The sequence below is a fragment of the Python bivittatus genome, unplaced genomic scaffold, assembly GCF_059951505.1.
Source record: "Python bivittatus isolate LINGU-HERP-01145 unplaced genomic scaffold, Pbiv_v1 ctg000330_np1212, whole genome shotgun sequence".
In the NCBI taxonomy this organism is placed as follows: Eukaryota; Metazoa; Chordata; class Lepidosauria; order Squamata; family Pythonidae; genus Python; species Python bivittatus.
This window is the reverse complement of record NW_028277058.1, coordinates 18,621,717-18,637,268: the sequence shown is the minus strand read 5'-3', so window position 1 is coordinate 18,637,268 and position 15,552 is coordinate 18,621,717. Positions and strand designations below refer to the sequence as shown.

At 37.7% G+C, this 15,552-nt stretch overlaps 1 protein-coding gene across 1 annotated transcript in view; it reads left to right on the top strand.

Moving 5' to 3' along the window:
- The window catches only part of PPM1H (protein phosphatase, Mg2+/Mn2+ dependent 1H), an 81,983-nt gene that overhangs the window by 28,788 nt on the left and 37,643 nt on the right, over positions 1-15,552 (top strand). The window contains exons 2-4 of the mRNA XM_088141776.1: positions 5,330-5,498; positions 6,480-6,824; positions 13,982-14,094. Of these exons, the coding sequence (XP_087997902.1) occupies positions 5,330-5,498; positions 6,480-6,824; positions 13,982-14,094 (627 nt within the window). The remainder of the gene's footprint in view (positions 1-5,329; positions 5,499-6,479; positions 6,825-13,981; positions 14,095-15,552) is intronic.

Genomic DNA, 15,552 nt, shown 5'->3' with positions numbered 1-15,552 from the left:
GGAACTACCACAGAGATATAAGATTAAATTATCTTGATCAGTCTTGATTGAGATCCAGTCTTGATCAGAACTGTAATGTAAGAACTAAATTCTCATGCTAGAGTCTAGTCAAAACTGAGTTGCCTTTACTTTTTTGGGGGGGAGGGAGATGTAGATGTTAGGTGTACATTTTTGTGTCAAAGTGTAACATTATCTCGTGCAAATATGTAATCAGCAGTTGTTGCTTTTGGATCCCAATAAAAAATTAAAAATACGTACAGGTATGTAGAATTTTGTTAGGAGATTTGATGCTTGTCCACAATTCAGGCGTTATTAAATGGATTGGTTGTGACAGGGAAGGATACTTTTTGAAAACTACTGTTTCTGGAAGATAGAATTAATGCAGTACAAACATTAAAAGAAACACCCAATAGCATCAAATAATTCAGATAAACAGTCATTAGAATCTAATTGGAAGAAGTTTTCATGTTATAAGTCCAAGGGCATTTTGTGATTGTGCTAAATGCCAAAATCCAAATATTTGTTTCTTCAGCAATGCATTTTGAAATCTGGGCCGTATATGGAGATACAACTATGCAGTGAAGTTGTTGGTATGACTGGGATTAGGGTCTCCCAAAAGATTTCAGTGACCAGGAGGATTATAGGTTGAATTTAATATATTTATTTAATTAAAATTATTAGGTGGAATATTTCTTAGAAAAATTGCTGCCATCCTCATCTTTGTATATTTTTGGATAACAAACATTACCAAATATTACCTATATGATTTAAAATTAATAAAATTAAATTGTTTTAAAAAATCTAGTTTTTTCCCCACAAACTTAAAAAATAAATCATAAAGAGTCTGGGAGCACCCTTTTACACTAACAAATTTTAAAGCATAAGCGTTTGTGAACCTTAGATCCAGATGAAGTGTTTCATGAAGCTGGTTTTGCTGCAATAACTTCCCAGGAAAAAGCTGGTTAAAGTTATTTTTGTGTTGTAAGTTTTGCGGGAAAGTATTTTGAGGGAAAGAATGAACTGATGTTTATGGGTGTATGTGAATTGTTCTGGTCACATGGTCAGCTATGTATTAATTTAAGCTGACAGCCTTATCGAATGGGATTAGTACCATCCTTGGAAAAGTTTGGAATTTAGCTTTCCATGCATGTTAAATATGAAAGAGACTTTGAAAAGCTTGAAATACTTTAATATAAACTATTTATCTTCTTTGCCTTGAACTTTGGGAGACACAAGTCTCCAGTTTTGTCAAGTTAGGTGAACGGTATTGTAGATAGTTAGGCGGCAACTCTATCTGGAAATATGTCCCACTGAGTTTGATGGAGTTTGTATCTAACCAGAGATGTTAAGGTGGGGCTATATATTCAGGGATCAGTTTCAGAAACGTTAATCCAATAATAGAATAGTTGGAATGAATATTGTCAAAGAAAATGTTATTAAAAAAATGGTTCCTCTAATGAACTACTTGCATCAAACCACAGAAAATATATGTGTATGGGGGACACATTTCTTTATCATTTTCTTTATTTTATTTTATTTATATCCCTTCTTTCTGTTCAATTTGGCTTTTGGATCAAAAGTTTTCCACCTAGGCTATGAAATTCCATATTGTTTGCATTTACTTAAGAATTTGTTTGATGTTTCCTTAATGATTTTCTCTTACTGCTTAAAGATACATTTATTTTGGTAAACACTAAATCTTGCAAGTGATCTTATTAATATTTTACCTGTCAAAGAGAGCATGGAGCCTGCTAGTTATGACGCTTTCTTGTTTTGGTCACCAGGGGTAGACAAAACCTGTCTGATTAGTCTTTGATGGGCTGTAGTGAAAGGATAGAGGTGTGTTCAGCTTCATACCTAGCATGTTGCACACTTTTGATCTGAAGGTGCTTCAGTGTAGCTGGCAAATTCCTTTAATCAGAATACCTGAAAGTGGGAACTTCAGCACGCCAATCCTTTCAAAATAGATGAGTTTTATTTCCAAAAATAATCTCTGTACTTTGAATTTTAGGCCGTCTTTGATGCACAGATTGCAAAAACTGGCCTGATAACCACACATTTTAGTTATGACAGGCATAACTGTTGCTAGATATTGAGGAATAGCATATTTAGCTGTTTGACAAAATATAGTTTGGTATATTAAAAGTGACAAAGAAGAAATGGTTGGTGTTATTGGGAACCATCCCTATGAAGTTATGCAGTAAATGTATTGATTTTAAAAAGACAACCAAAGTATCACACATCAGTAATCTCAGAAAATGGCTGAAGTCGCTTGTTAGGCTTTGGCCATTGTATTCTGTGGTGCCATTGTGTGAGGCAAGGTAGGTTAAATGTGCTGACATTAAAGAACAAGCTCTGTGAATATTTTTTATCTATTTGAGTTGCTTATGAACAATGAGCAATGGACAATGAGTAAAAGGGTACAAACAGATAAGCTCATACCAATTATTATACAGCTGACACACATGGTTTAAAAAAAATGTTGCCAAAAGCTTAGTCCATATTAAGTAATGTAGCAAAGATAGTGAAAAATTAATACAAATATATAGACAACACAGTGTGGCATCTAATTATAATCTGAAAAAGGGCCATGGATGGTGCCATTACAAAATACAAAGATAGGATTCAGAATATTCCTTGGGCTTGTAGAGAGGGTCATAAAGACCTAGAGAGGGTGGCAGGGGACAATATCACAAGTTTGTCTTCTAATAATAGAATATTTATGAATTGTTATGACTGACGAACAAAGAAACAAGGAAACACCTGGATGCACATCTTAAAATAAGAAAGTTCATTAAGAAGGTTTGTGCAATCTCCAGCTTGGTGTCTCAGGTTTTGCTGAACAAAAACACCTGAATCACAACCTCATTTGAAACTGTAATTTTTTGGAGTAGGGAGCACATTCAGAATTTTGAGAACATATGATGGGCATGTTCACAAAATAGGACAGTGGCCTGTTTACAAAATGACTGCTACATTGAAAATAGTAAGGCATAAAATAGCTATTTAACTAGTCCTCCGTGATGATCTCCACCCTCCTAATGAGACAACACAGTTCAGAGGCATAGTGCAAAAATATGACGAGAGAGGCAGGAGCTTTGCTTGCCTCCCTGCTAGCTTCCTATTTGAAGTTAAAACAGTCTTTGAAAATGAGATGAGACAGATAACGGGGTGCATTAGAGCCTTGAGCTTCCCTTTGTTCCTTATAAGAAGTAATTCAGCTACCACTGTGATTTTAAACCCAACCTAGACCATTATGTGGACTACTACTACCACTGTATAAGATAAGGTTGGACAACATGGTCCATGCAGATACCATGACACACAAGACACCCAGATTGCATCCATAGAATTAAAAATATTAATGTAATGTAATATAATGTAATAATAATAATAATATCTTCCTGCGACAATTCCTTTAAAACCATCAAACAACAACGTCTGCCTATCCCAGGTCCTTGGGAAGGACTGGATAGGTGGATAGAAATGCCACATCCAGTCTAAACATCTGGCTGACTGTGTGACCAATCATCATCATCATCATCATCATCATCATCATCATCATCATCATCATCATGCAAATGTCATCTCTGCAAAGAAGTTGAAGAAACAGTGGACACCTAGGTAGCTGCTGCAAGAAGAACACACAGACTGACTGCAAACAATCGCATGACAAGGTAGCAACAGTGGTGCACTGGAATATCTGCAAGAAGTACCATTGGAAGTAAGAACTGATGGGACCACAAAACAGGCGAAGTAATAGAAAATGAAGAAGCTCTGGGATTTTAGAATTCAAACAGACAAGTGCCTGCCCCATAATACCCCAGACTTAATAATTGTTGATAAAAAGAAAAAAAGGCTGGGTAGTGGACATTGCAATATCTGGAGACAGCAGAACAGAAGAGAAAGAACTGGAGAAAATCACAAAATACAAAGACCCGCAAACAGAAATAGAATGACTGGAAAAAGAAAGCAAAGATAGTACCAATAGTTATAGGAGCCTTGGGTGCAATCCGAAAACATTTGGAGTACCACTTGAAGGCCATCGGTATTGACAAAATCACCATTGATCAATTGCAAAAGGCAACTTTACTTGGAACAGCTATATCATACCTTTGACACCATCGAACAATAACATCTGCCTATCCCAGGTCCTTGGGAAGAACTCAATAGGTGGATAAAAATGACAAATCCAGTCTAAACATCTGGCTGGCTGTACGACCAGCAATGATGATAATACAGTTAAAAATACCAAATGGCCAAAATCAGATTATCAAACCTCACTAGAATTTGGAATTCTCAGCTGAAATCTTACAAGATTTTGGGCAGGAATCCTAATATTGTGTAAAGTTTGGCAATTTTAAGAGATTCTGGCATTTTAATTTTTATTTTAGTGCCCATACCTGGGACTAGCAGTTGTGAAATAGTGCCTTAAGTTATTCAAAGTTTTGGATATTGTTCATTCCATTCTTTAGAATTTATGAATGGCTTATTAATGTTTGGCAGATTCACACTGAAGTATTCTTGCGGATCCTGTTTCTCAAGAGGTGGAGGAAATTTCTGTTTTTAAAAAGAGTTGCTTATGAATGTCAAACTGCAGCTAAGCAGGTCTCTCTCAAGTCTGAGTTCCCTCACCCAGGAATAAGTGTAATTCCTAAAATGTCATTTCTTTTATGTGTTGTAAATTTTGTAAAGTGCAGAGTTTTGTTTAATGGAACATTTAAACCCAAGGATTTAAACACACAGAAACAAATTAGGTTTTTTGAAAATACAGTGGTACCTCTAGTTATGAACGCCCCTACTTACGAATTTTTCGAGATACAACCAGCTCTGGCCCCAAAAATTTACCTCGACTTGCGAACTCTCCTCAACTTACGAACTGGATTTGCGGCCATTTTCCGCCCGTTCCACGTGGTCCACGGCCATTTCCCACCCGTTCCACGTGGTCCACGGCCATTTTTCCGCCCGTGCCACGTGGTCCGCGGCCATTTTCCGCCCGTTCCATGTGGTCCGCGGCCATTTTTCCGCCCGTTCCACATGGTCCGCGGCCGTTTTTCCGCCCTGCCGCGTGGTCCGCGGCCATTTTCCGCCCCTGACACGTGGTCCGCGGCCATTTTTCCGCCCTGCCGCGTGGTCTGCGGCCGTTTTTCCGCCCCTGACGTGTGGTCCGCAGACACCGGAATGGATTAACGGTAATTACGTTGAACCTTATGGGAAAATTTGCCTCATGTTGCGACCAATTCGAGTTGCAACCAGAGTCACGGAACGGATTAAATTCGTAACTCGAGGTTCCACTGTACTCTTTTGATGGTTCCTTTTTTCTTCATAGGGTGATCAATGCAGGGAAAAGTACGCACAACGAGGACCAAGCAAGCTGTGAAGTGCTTTCAGTGAAGAAGAAAATGGGGGCAACTAATTCAACACCAAACAGAAATTCCTCTACTAAGCGGAGATCATCATTGCCCAACGGGGAAGGGTTGCAACTGAAAGAGAATTCAGTAAGTCTCTTTGTCTTCTCAGTGATCCATCGAGATAATTCGTTTACCTGTAAATATTTTTGTACATGAACACACACACATGCACACACACACACTCAATTAAACTTTAGTGCTTTCTTAACAAGTTTATCTTCTTTCCAAAAATGTGGGAAATACTGCCGTGAAACATTTACTGCTAGAGGGCACTGTTATTCTAGAAGTTAGAGCATTTCATTTTTTAGTCCGCAGCACGAGTCTGGAACTATGAAATTGAATAGTGTCATTATTATTATGCTAAAAGATATACACAATTGCATGCTACTGAAGTTATCCCAGAGTTCCTCCACCCCCATGCGCTTATCTGTGTGGTAAGGGTGATTTGAATCTTCCTGTGTGCTGTATAAACATGTGAGTCAGTACAAGTGAGACATTCTAGGTGGGGTATTCAGGCTTAATAGTGAAAGTTCCCGAACAACATAAGGAGTTTTTAAGGAGAATATATTCCTGACAAACCTATATGAATTGGATCTGAGCCAAATACAGTTGCTGATTCAGTTTGAACAGATGAGTTGAGCTGATTTGATAGTTTAAGATTTGATCAATCGTCTTAAAATTAAATTTCCGAATCAAATGTTCACATATTCACACTTGTGTAAAATGAACTGCCCTTGTGGAGAAGAATAACTAACTTTGAATGTTTTTCAGAGCATGTTCACAAAATGATCTTGTACAAGCAGAGAAAAGGAATTAGATTATAGAGATGGATCAAAATTTAAGTTATGCTTAGACTAAATGTAGCAGAATTTAATTTAGGCATGACTAAGTATCCCCTTGATTTAAGTGGGTCTGCTCCAACCAACTCTGGATCCAGCCCATATATTTTCCTCCCTCAAAGCCATCTTAATGATTTTGAGAAATGGATGTATCTGCCTTTATTCTATTAATGGGTGAATATGAACAATGAAATGTATTTCTTAAAAAAATACTTCTTTTCTTAAACAGGAATCGGACAGCATTTCTTTCCATTATTGGTCATTATTTGATGGCCATGCTGGATCTGGGGCCGCTGTGGTAGCCTCAAAGTTGCTGCAGCATCATATTGCAGAGCAGTTGCAGGAGATAGTGGACATCCTGAAAAACTCTGCTCTCCCACCTCCCACCTGCCTGGGGGAAGAGCCAGAAAGCATGAATGCCAACAGCAGAACTCTAACCCGGGCAGCCTCATTGAGGGGAAGCGTTGGAACTCCAGGTTCACCTGGCACTCCACCTACTCGCTTCTTTACAGAAAAGAAGATCTCACAGGAATGCCTTGTGATGGGGGCTATTGAGACCGCATTCAGGGAAATGGTAAGTATCGTTTGCTGGTTTGGGTGTCTTCAGAATAACTCTTACGTGTGATGGTAAATACACTTGGGTAGTGGGAGCTGACATGCTGATCTAAATACATTTTCAAACGTTGAGTATATAAAAATATATTTGACTCTACAGTTATAAAACAAATGATTAGCAAAACACATAAATAGTTTATACATCTTCCTAAGGTATGTAACATTGGATTTACAATTTGCCCTTTTCTCTCTAATGAAAGGCAAGACGTATGAAAGTAGGTGTATAAAGGAAGTTAATGATACACTTGTTTAAAGTTATTGGCTTTTTCCTCACACAATTGTTGCTGTGGGGAAAAAATGTTGTAAACCTCACCTTGAGCTCCTGGAGGAAAGGTAAAAATACAGTTACTAAATAACTATATAAATAAAAATACTGCCCCCCTAAAATTGCAACATGTAAATCAGCTTTGCTATTGTTTTACTTTGTCCTTTCTGTAGACTGTTTTCCATTCTTGATATTAGCCATTTGTCTATATTATATGTGTGTCAGTGAAAACCACTGTTTCTTCATTACCTTGGTTTGAAGTAATTGTAATTATCTCATAATTGTTTAATAGAAACTTTAAAGTAGTTTTGCCTTATACTTCTCTATTAAGATGGTGTAAAATACAATTTCAAATGGGACCTGATGTACAGAGTCAGTTAACTCTACCTCTCCCAAAGACTTCATTCTAGTAGGGTATGAAATGTTTCAGATGGCACAGTTTTGAAACACCCTGTCCTAAACCCAGAACCGTTATTCAGAGTGTGTAACAGGCCTTTTTGAATATTTTGGAATTTTTTCTGAGTTGAAGAACTGTTTGAAGTGCAGAATACTCAAAACAGCCATTCTGTACTTCAGGCAGTCATTTTGTGCTCAAAATGGGGTGTTTCAGATTGAAAAAGTTTCATTCAAAAGTTTTACACCTCTCTATTCTCTTCCATTACCATCACCACCCTTTATCAACATTATCTTCATTCATTAGATACACTCAGTAGGGACTGAAGTCTCTGTGGACTGGCCATGCAGTGGTTAAGCATTTCAAGGAAAAAGCTCCACTGTTTTTTAAAGTTAAAGGTATTCTCATTTCCCTAGATTTGATAGATCTGTTGCTCTTTTGCTCCCCTCCAGCCCTTCAAAGTTGGGAGAAAAATTCATAGTAGAATTTTGAGCACAGTTCCAGTGAAGTTATGTATGGAGTGAGATATATGTGTAACAGAGAAAATTGAGGCCAGCTCTTTATAGACTTTGTACAACTCTTCCTGTTTTGTCTCCCTGTCTCTTAATCTTTGCATGACTTTCAATAATTAGGACATGAAATCGTGTTATAATTAGAAGGATCAACATCTGTGTAGGTTAAATCATTCCCCCCATACTGCTGCAGAATATAAAGAGAATATAAATTAAAATAACTTCAGCCAGTTATATTATAAATAAGATTGAAGTTTATTTAAGACTGCTTCATAGTTCTAGAATAATACTGAACTGTATGACAAAATCTATCCAGTTTTTTGTTGTTGTTGTGCTCCCAGTAAACAAGAATAAATTGATAATAGAGAACAACTTGGCAGCTTATATGACACTTTTCACATAATACAGAATTTTGCAGAGTGGAATTTGGTAATATTGGATGTCATTATTTGGTGGATTTTCTGTCTGTGTGTCAGGTTTTTAGCACAGATGATTGGAAATCTGCAGATTTGGATCTGAATCCAAAGGTGGCATTTTTGAATAATTATTAAATCATATATTCTTTATTTTGGTCCTAGAACAGCATATTTGAATGGAAAAGCATTTCCACTAATGGAAGATGGTCCTCCTCAGTTACCTTCATTTCTCCCATGTGCTGCTATAGCCCCCAGTATCAGTTCTTTGCCATTTTGGAAGGTTCAAAGCTTTTAGATCCAAACTATAGACTCTTGACCTGGCCTGATTAACAGACTAACAGGTGGAACAGGTTCACTCTTGTAGAATTTGAGCATCTGTGTTTTGCTCAACTGGAATCATAGGCAAAAATCTGAACACTATTGAGAGTCTGCACAAATGGATGTCTTGCAGATATTTTGGAGTGCAGTTCTGATCATCCTGGCTGGCACTTAATGAAAGTTGAAGTCCAAAACACCTGGAAGTCACCAGGTTGCCTGAATAGTCTGACCATACACTTACTGCTTTGAAGTGCCAACAGGTATTGATCAGAATAGATTTCTGAATTTGAGGTCTCAGGCAACTTGACTCATCATAACATCATATGCACGCTATATAATGTTAACTGTTAATCATTATATAGGAATGGAACCAGCAGGATTTATGTATGATTTTAAAAAATCTAGTGAATTTAGGCAGACATAAAATTCTGCACCCAGTTAGCATGAAGTTATTTATTAGAATAAAGTTGGTTGTCGAGATCTATATGTGAAGGTTTGCTGTTCAGACAAATAAGCATACCCAGTGATTGAACTGGACATTTTGACTTTTATCTTAAATAATGTTAGATTGTTTATTTTTATGGGTAGTATGAAATTCAGAGTAGATTTATCAGCATGAATAAGGAAGATTCAATAGACATTTTACATATTATATATTTGCACGTATAATAATACTGTGTCAGGCCTTTGAAACTTGTGGTCCTAGATAGCTTGGCTTCATCCCATGCAGAAAAGTTCACAGTGTAATTCACACAGGAGGCAGGAGGTGGCCTCATTTGGTAACCTAGCATTTGCTGCCACAGAGCTTTAACTGATTAAATGGTAATAAGCCATCTGTGCTGAATAGTGCCGGATCTTATTTTTGATAGATGCTACTATCACTGCAATCCATAACCGGTTTTAATCAGCTTTGAGAGTACTGCTAGGACCTGTTGAAACACTATTCTTGTCTTTCTGATGTAAGAATACAAAAAGGCTGGATATGTACTTTTTTACAGGCATTTTATAGAAGTATGTTTTTGTACAAAAGGAGGGTATCTGTAGGAGAGATAAGCACACATGGATTTCATCTTCAACTGAAATAAGATGATTTCTGTCTTTGCCTTTGATGCTTGTTAAATAAGAAAAAGCTTGCTCATACATGTAAGAAGTTGAAAACTTCAGCAAAATGTTCAGTACCTTCCTATGAATGGCAGGATACTCTTCTTTCACAGAAATCCAGAACTTGTCCATGGATCAGTGAATGTCATCTTGAGTGTATGATTAGATTGCAGTTTGCAAAGTTCTTCTTCTTCCTTCAAAGTGAAGGTCTCAGGCTGAGCAAAAGATGCAGAGAAAGGAACCCTCACCCAGTCATACATTTGTGTTGAAAGGGAGGGAAAGTACTGATCAGTTTTGTTCTGCAGTACTTCCAGGTGGTTTTCAATTAGATTTTTTGGTATCCTTCCTCGCTCTCAAGTCCAAGCAGCAATGGAAACATTTCAGTATTTCCTTTTGCAACATGATTTTTCCAAACATTGAGTTTTCTTTTAAATCCAAGAATCTTGTCACTTGAAGTCAAAACATTTTCCTTGGTCCTTGCAGAGACTTGTTCAACTGGTTCATATGATGAAAGATGTCCGCTAAGTATGCTAGTTTCTGCAACCATTCTCTATCTTCAAAGCACTCAGCAAAATGTGGAATACTATTTTCTCAAAAACACTCTTGCAATTTTGCCTTCAGCTCAAACACCCTGTTGAGAACTCTTCCTCTGCTGAGCCACTGTATTTCTGCATGTAACAGGAGACTTATGTGCTCTTTGTCCAGGTTTTCACAGTTTTTAAAACATTCTTAAGTGAACTGGTCTTTGTTTAATAAAGTTAATCATTTTTGTAGCATATCCAGAATTTTTTTCATTTCATCTCCAAGAGTTTTTGAAACCAACACTTCTCTGTGAATAAAGTGGTGTGTTGTGACAACATCAGGATTTTCTTTTCTTACAAGAGAAACGAAACCTCTCATGGAGCCAACCATTGATGGAGCACCATCAGTACAGATGCCAACACAGTTCCTCCAAGACAAGCTTTTTGTTTCCAGATATGAAGACAAAACTTTAAATACATCTTGACCTTTGCATGTTTCATGTAGTTCTTTGCAGCAGAAAAGGTTTTCTTGAATTTCACAGTCATTTACAAATCTTACAAATGCCATATAACATGACATTTATTGGTGAAATCTGTTGACTCTTCAACTTGGATAGAAAAGCTGCTTTTCTTCATTTTATCACACAAAACTTCTTCAACATCATGTGACATGTCATCAATACACTGATTTATTGTACTGTTTGACAAAGGAACCTTTTCAATTTCCTGTACTTCATCTGGTCCTTGCATTTCTCCCCCTACTATTTTACATGCTGGCATGATTACTTTCTCACCCAAAGGATGACTTTTCCTTTGCTGTGTAATGAGTTCTGCTACTAAATAACTTGCTTCTTGGGCTTTTTTATTGACTGTCATTTTATTAACAAAAGCTTTATTCTGTCTGTACTTTGATTCCAATAGCTGTTTAAAATAATCAGAACTTTTAGTTGTCATATGGCTGTGATTTATAGTTAAATGTCTTTTTAATTTGCTGGAGCCATTTCTGCATTTGTAAGTTGTTTGCCACAGATGAAGCACAGTGGAATAGGACAATGGATCACCAGTCCATATAAAACCCATTGATAGATAGCTTTCGTTGTAAAGATGAACTTTTTTTGAGTCCACTGATGTACCAGTGCAGGGAAATGCCTGAGAAGATTTACAGTGGGGCAAAAAAGTATTTAGTCAGCCACCAATTGTGCAAGTTCTCCCACTTAAAAAGATGAGAGAGGCCTGTAATTTTCATCATAGGTATACCTCAACTATGAGAGACAAAATGGGAAAAAAAATCCAGAAAATCACATTGTCTGATTTTTAAAGAATTTATTTGCAAATTATGGTGGAAAATAAGTATTTGGTCACCTACAAACAAGCAAGATGTCTGGCTCTAACAGACCTGTAACTACTTCTTTAAGAGGCTCCTCTGTCCTCCACTCGTTACCTGTAGTAATGGCGCCTGTTTGACCTTGTTATCAGTATAAAAGACACCTGTCCACAACCTCAAACAGTCACACTCTGAACTCCACTATGGCCAAGACCAAAGAGCTGTCGAAGGACACCAGAAACAAAATTGTAGACCTGCACCAGGCTGGGAAGACTGAATCTGCAATAGGCAAGCAGCTTGGTGTGAAGAAATCAACTGTGGGAGCAATAATTAGAAAATGGAAGTCATATAAGACCACTGATAATCTCCCTCGATCTGGGGCTCCACGCAAGATCTCACCCCGTGGGGTCAAAATGATCACAAGAATGGTGAGCAAAAATCCCAGAACCACACGGGGGGACCTAGTGAATGACCTGCAGAGAGCTGGGACCAAAGTAACAAAGGCTACCATCAGTAACACACTACGCTGCCAGGGACTCAAATCCTGCAGTGCCAGACGTGTCCCCCTGCTTAAGCCAGTACATGTCTGGGCCCATCTGAAGTTTGCTAGAGAGCATTTGGATGATCCAGAAGAGGATTGGGAGAATGTCATATGGTCAGATGAAACCAAAGTAGAACGTTTTAGTCTAAACTCAACTTGTCGTGTTTGGAGGAGAGAGAATGCTGAGTTGCATCCAAAGAACACCATACCTACTGTGAAGCATGGGGGTGGAAACATCATGCTTTGGGGCTGTTTTTCTGCAAAGGGACCAGGACGACTGATCCGTGTAAAGGAAAGAGTGAATGAATGGGGCCATGTATCGTGAGATTTTGAGTGAACACCCCCTTCCATCAGCAAGGGCATTGAAGATGAAACGTGGCTGGGTCTTTCAGCATGACAATGATCCCAAACTCACCACCCGGACAACGAAGGAGTGGCTTCGTAAGAAGCATTTCAAGGTCCTGGAGTGGCCTAGCCAGTCTCCAGATCTCAACCCCATGGAAAACCTTTGGAGGGAGTTGAAAGTCCGTGTTGCCCAGCGACAGCCCCAAAACATCACTGCTCTAGAGGAGATCTGCATGGAGGAATGGGCCAAAATACCAGCAACAGTGTGTGAAAACCTTGTGAAGACTTACAGAAAATGTTTGACCTCTGTCATTGCCAACAAAGGATATATAACAAAGTATTGAGAAGAACTTTTGATATTGACCAAATACTTATTTTCCACCATGATTTGCAAATAAATTCTTTAAAAATCAGACAATGTGATTTTCTGGATTTTTCCCCCATTTTGTCTCTCATAGTTGAGGTATACCTATGATGAAAATTACAGGCCTCTCTCATCTTTTTAAGTGGGAGAACTTGCACAATTGGTGGCTGACTAAATACCTTTTTGCCCCACTGTAAATTCTTCATTATCATTATCATCATTAAACTTATTGGTATTGTCTGTTCTAGAATCCTCCTCTTCTCTCTCACACCTCCTCTTCAAAAATTGCCATATTGGACCCTCAGACATGACTGAACAAATGTGTATGAAATTTATTTAACAAGATAAAATAACTACAGGAAAACCACAGAAAAAAAGATGCAGGAGGGGGAGACTAATGTCACAGACTAAGTTGGATGGGTCCATTAATTTCTTGAAAAATGCACTTCTCCCTTCCCTTCCTTCAATATATTCCTCCCTTCCTTCAATATATTCCTCCCTTCCTGTAATATATTCCTCCCTTCCTGCAATATAGTGTTCACCTGTTATCAACGGTCTCCCCTATCTTGTGTCAAAAATTGATTCAACAAAATACAGTCCTACAGTGCACTACCAGAGAGCTCAGAAAGAGTTGTAACTAGATTTTTGTTTGGCCTCTGCTCATCACTGCAAGACCGCATTACCCAAATTTGAAATAATTTTTTAAAATAAATCATGATTTCCCAGGGAATCCCTAGTGACCTCTCGTGGAATCCTAAGGTTCCACGGAACCCTGGTTGAGAAACTCTGGTTTAACATAATTACTCTTTGACAGTACTTTGCTTTCTTGCTACTTTCCTCAGCCAGTTACTTTTTCTCAAGTGTTAAGCAGTTGTTAATTTTTATTGTCCTGATGTACTAGAGACAGAAGAAAAAAACTAGCATGGCCTACTTTTCAATCCAAGTTTCTCAGACGGTATTGTACAATATTGAAATTACTTTCTAAATTATGATGGGACTTTTTTTTTCCCCTCAGGATTTGCAGATAGAGCGAGAAAGAACTGTCTACAATATATCTGGTGGATGTACAGCTCTTGTTGTGGTGTATTTATTAGGGAAGGTCTATGTGGCAAATGCAGGTGATAGCAGGTAAGCTAAATTTTTCATTTGGTTGGAAAGTTGTAAGTAAAGTTCCTTATATTTACATTTGTGTGTGTTCAGCTAAAATTGAACATGTATTCCTGTGCTCTTTCATGGATTCCATTTTTTACAGAAATTAAAAAGTAATTCAGAATGAGATGTCTGGTTCTTCAGCTATGTCCTTTGCCACTTCCTACTGCTAAATTTATTTCAGTTCTGACATCCATTTGGTTCCTTCTGCCAGTGTGCTAGCTGAGTTGAAGTTTCTGGGACAATCTCTGAGATTTTTTTCCCCCTCTCCTCTAAGACTCTGAGAGGTCTGTTTATTTGAATGCTGTGCCTCGCTTCTTGCTTCATCACAAGTTTTTGTCTTTGTTTATTGAAGCAAATAGGCCAGTAATCAAGAGTGAATGGATCAATTTGAAATACTGAAATAACTTACCATTATATTTTAGGTGACTGATTTTCCTGCCTTGAAAATAAAACATTGATTCATTTGGTCAAGTCATACGTACTAAAGTACCCTTAGAATGTGACCACATCCATGTGTGGAGCCCAGGACAATCTCCTCATCCCCACTTTCAAAAGGTTTTGCTTCCTGCACCCAAAGAAAGTCACTTTATAAAGTTCTCTGTCATTTGATTTGGTGGACACCATTTTCCTGTCATTACCACCATAATGTCCAAAGCGTTATAGAAGATGCAAAACAGTATCTAGGCTACCAGTACAAGTTACTTGTAAGCCACTTATAGTATTAGCAAACAAACTATGTGTGAATAATGACTAAACTCTGCTGTTTCTTATCAAATGGAATAATTCATTGAAATCATATTGCCCACAAATAAGATAAAGAATTAAGTGGTGTACAATTGTACTTAAAATTCGTAACATTCGCTCTGGTAGTCTTCCTTTATTCTTTCAGTTGCCCAGGATCAAAATATTTTAAATACAAACAATAACAGTTGGATGGTGGAGTGATAAATAATAGTACTGGAGCAAGTACAAAAGGGGAATGTAACTCTTACCTTGCTGCAATCTTGAGAAAAATCCTTTTTTTGAAGCTAGCATTTGCATTAGGATGGTGCAGTGCATTGGCCCAGAGGGTGATTCTTTCTGCTACTGTATCCTCCACTGGATATGTATTTCTTTCATTTTAGGGCAATAGCCAAACCAATATGGAAACATCTACCCAAAATGTAAGTTGCAACTACTGTACCTTTGCACAAAGAAATACAAAGACTTATTTCATTAAGAAACACTTGAGATAGAATTTATTATTGTCCTGCCTACCTGCCTGCCAGCCTACCTGCCACACATTTCAAATACATGACTCTGGTTGGCTAACAATAAATAAAAACAAGATGAAAACATCACAAAAAATAATAAATACCATATATTGCAGCCGAGATAAGAAAATCACCCACCCAAATTAACATAACGGTTTTACTGGCTTAGCCACACACCCAG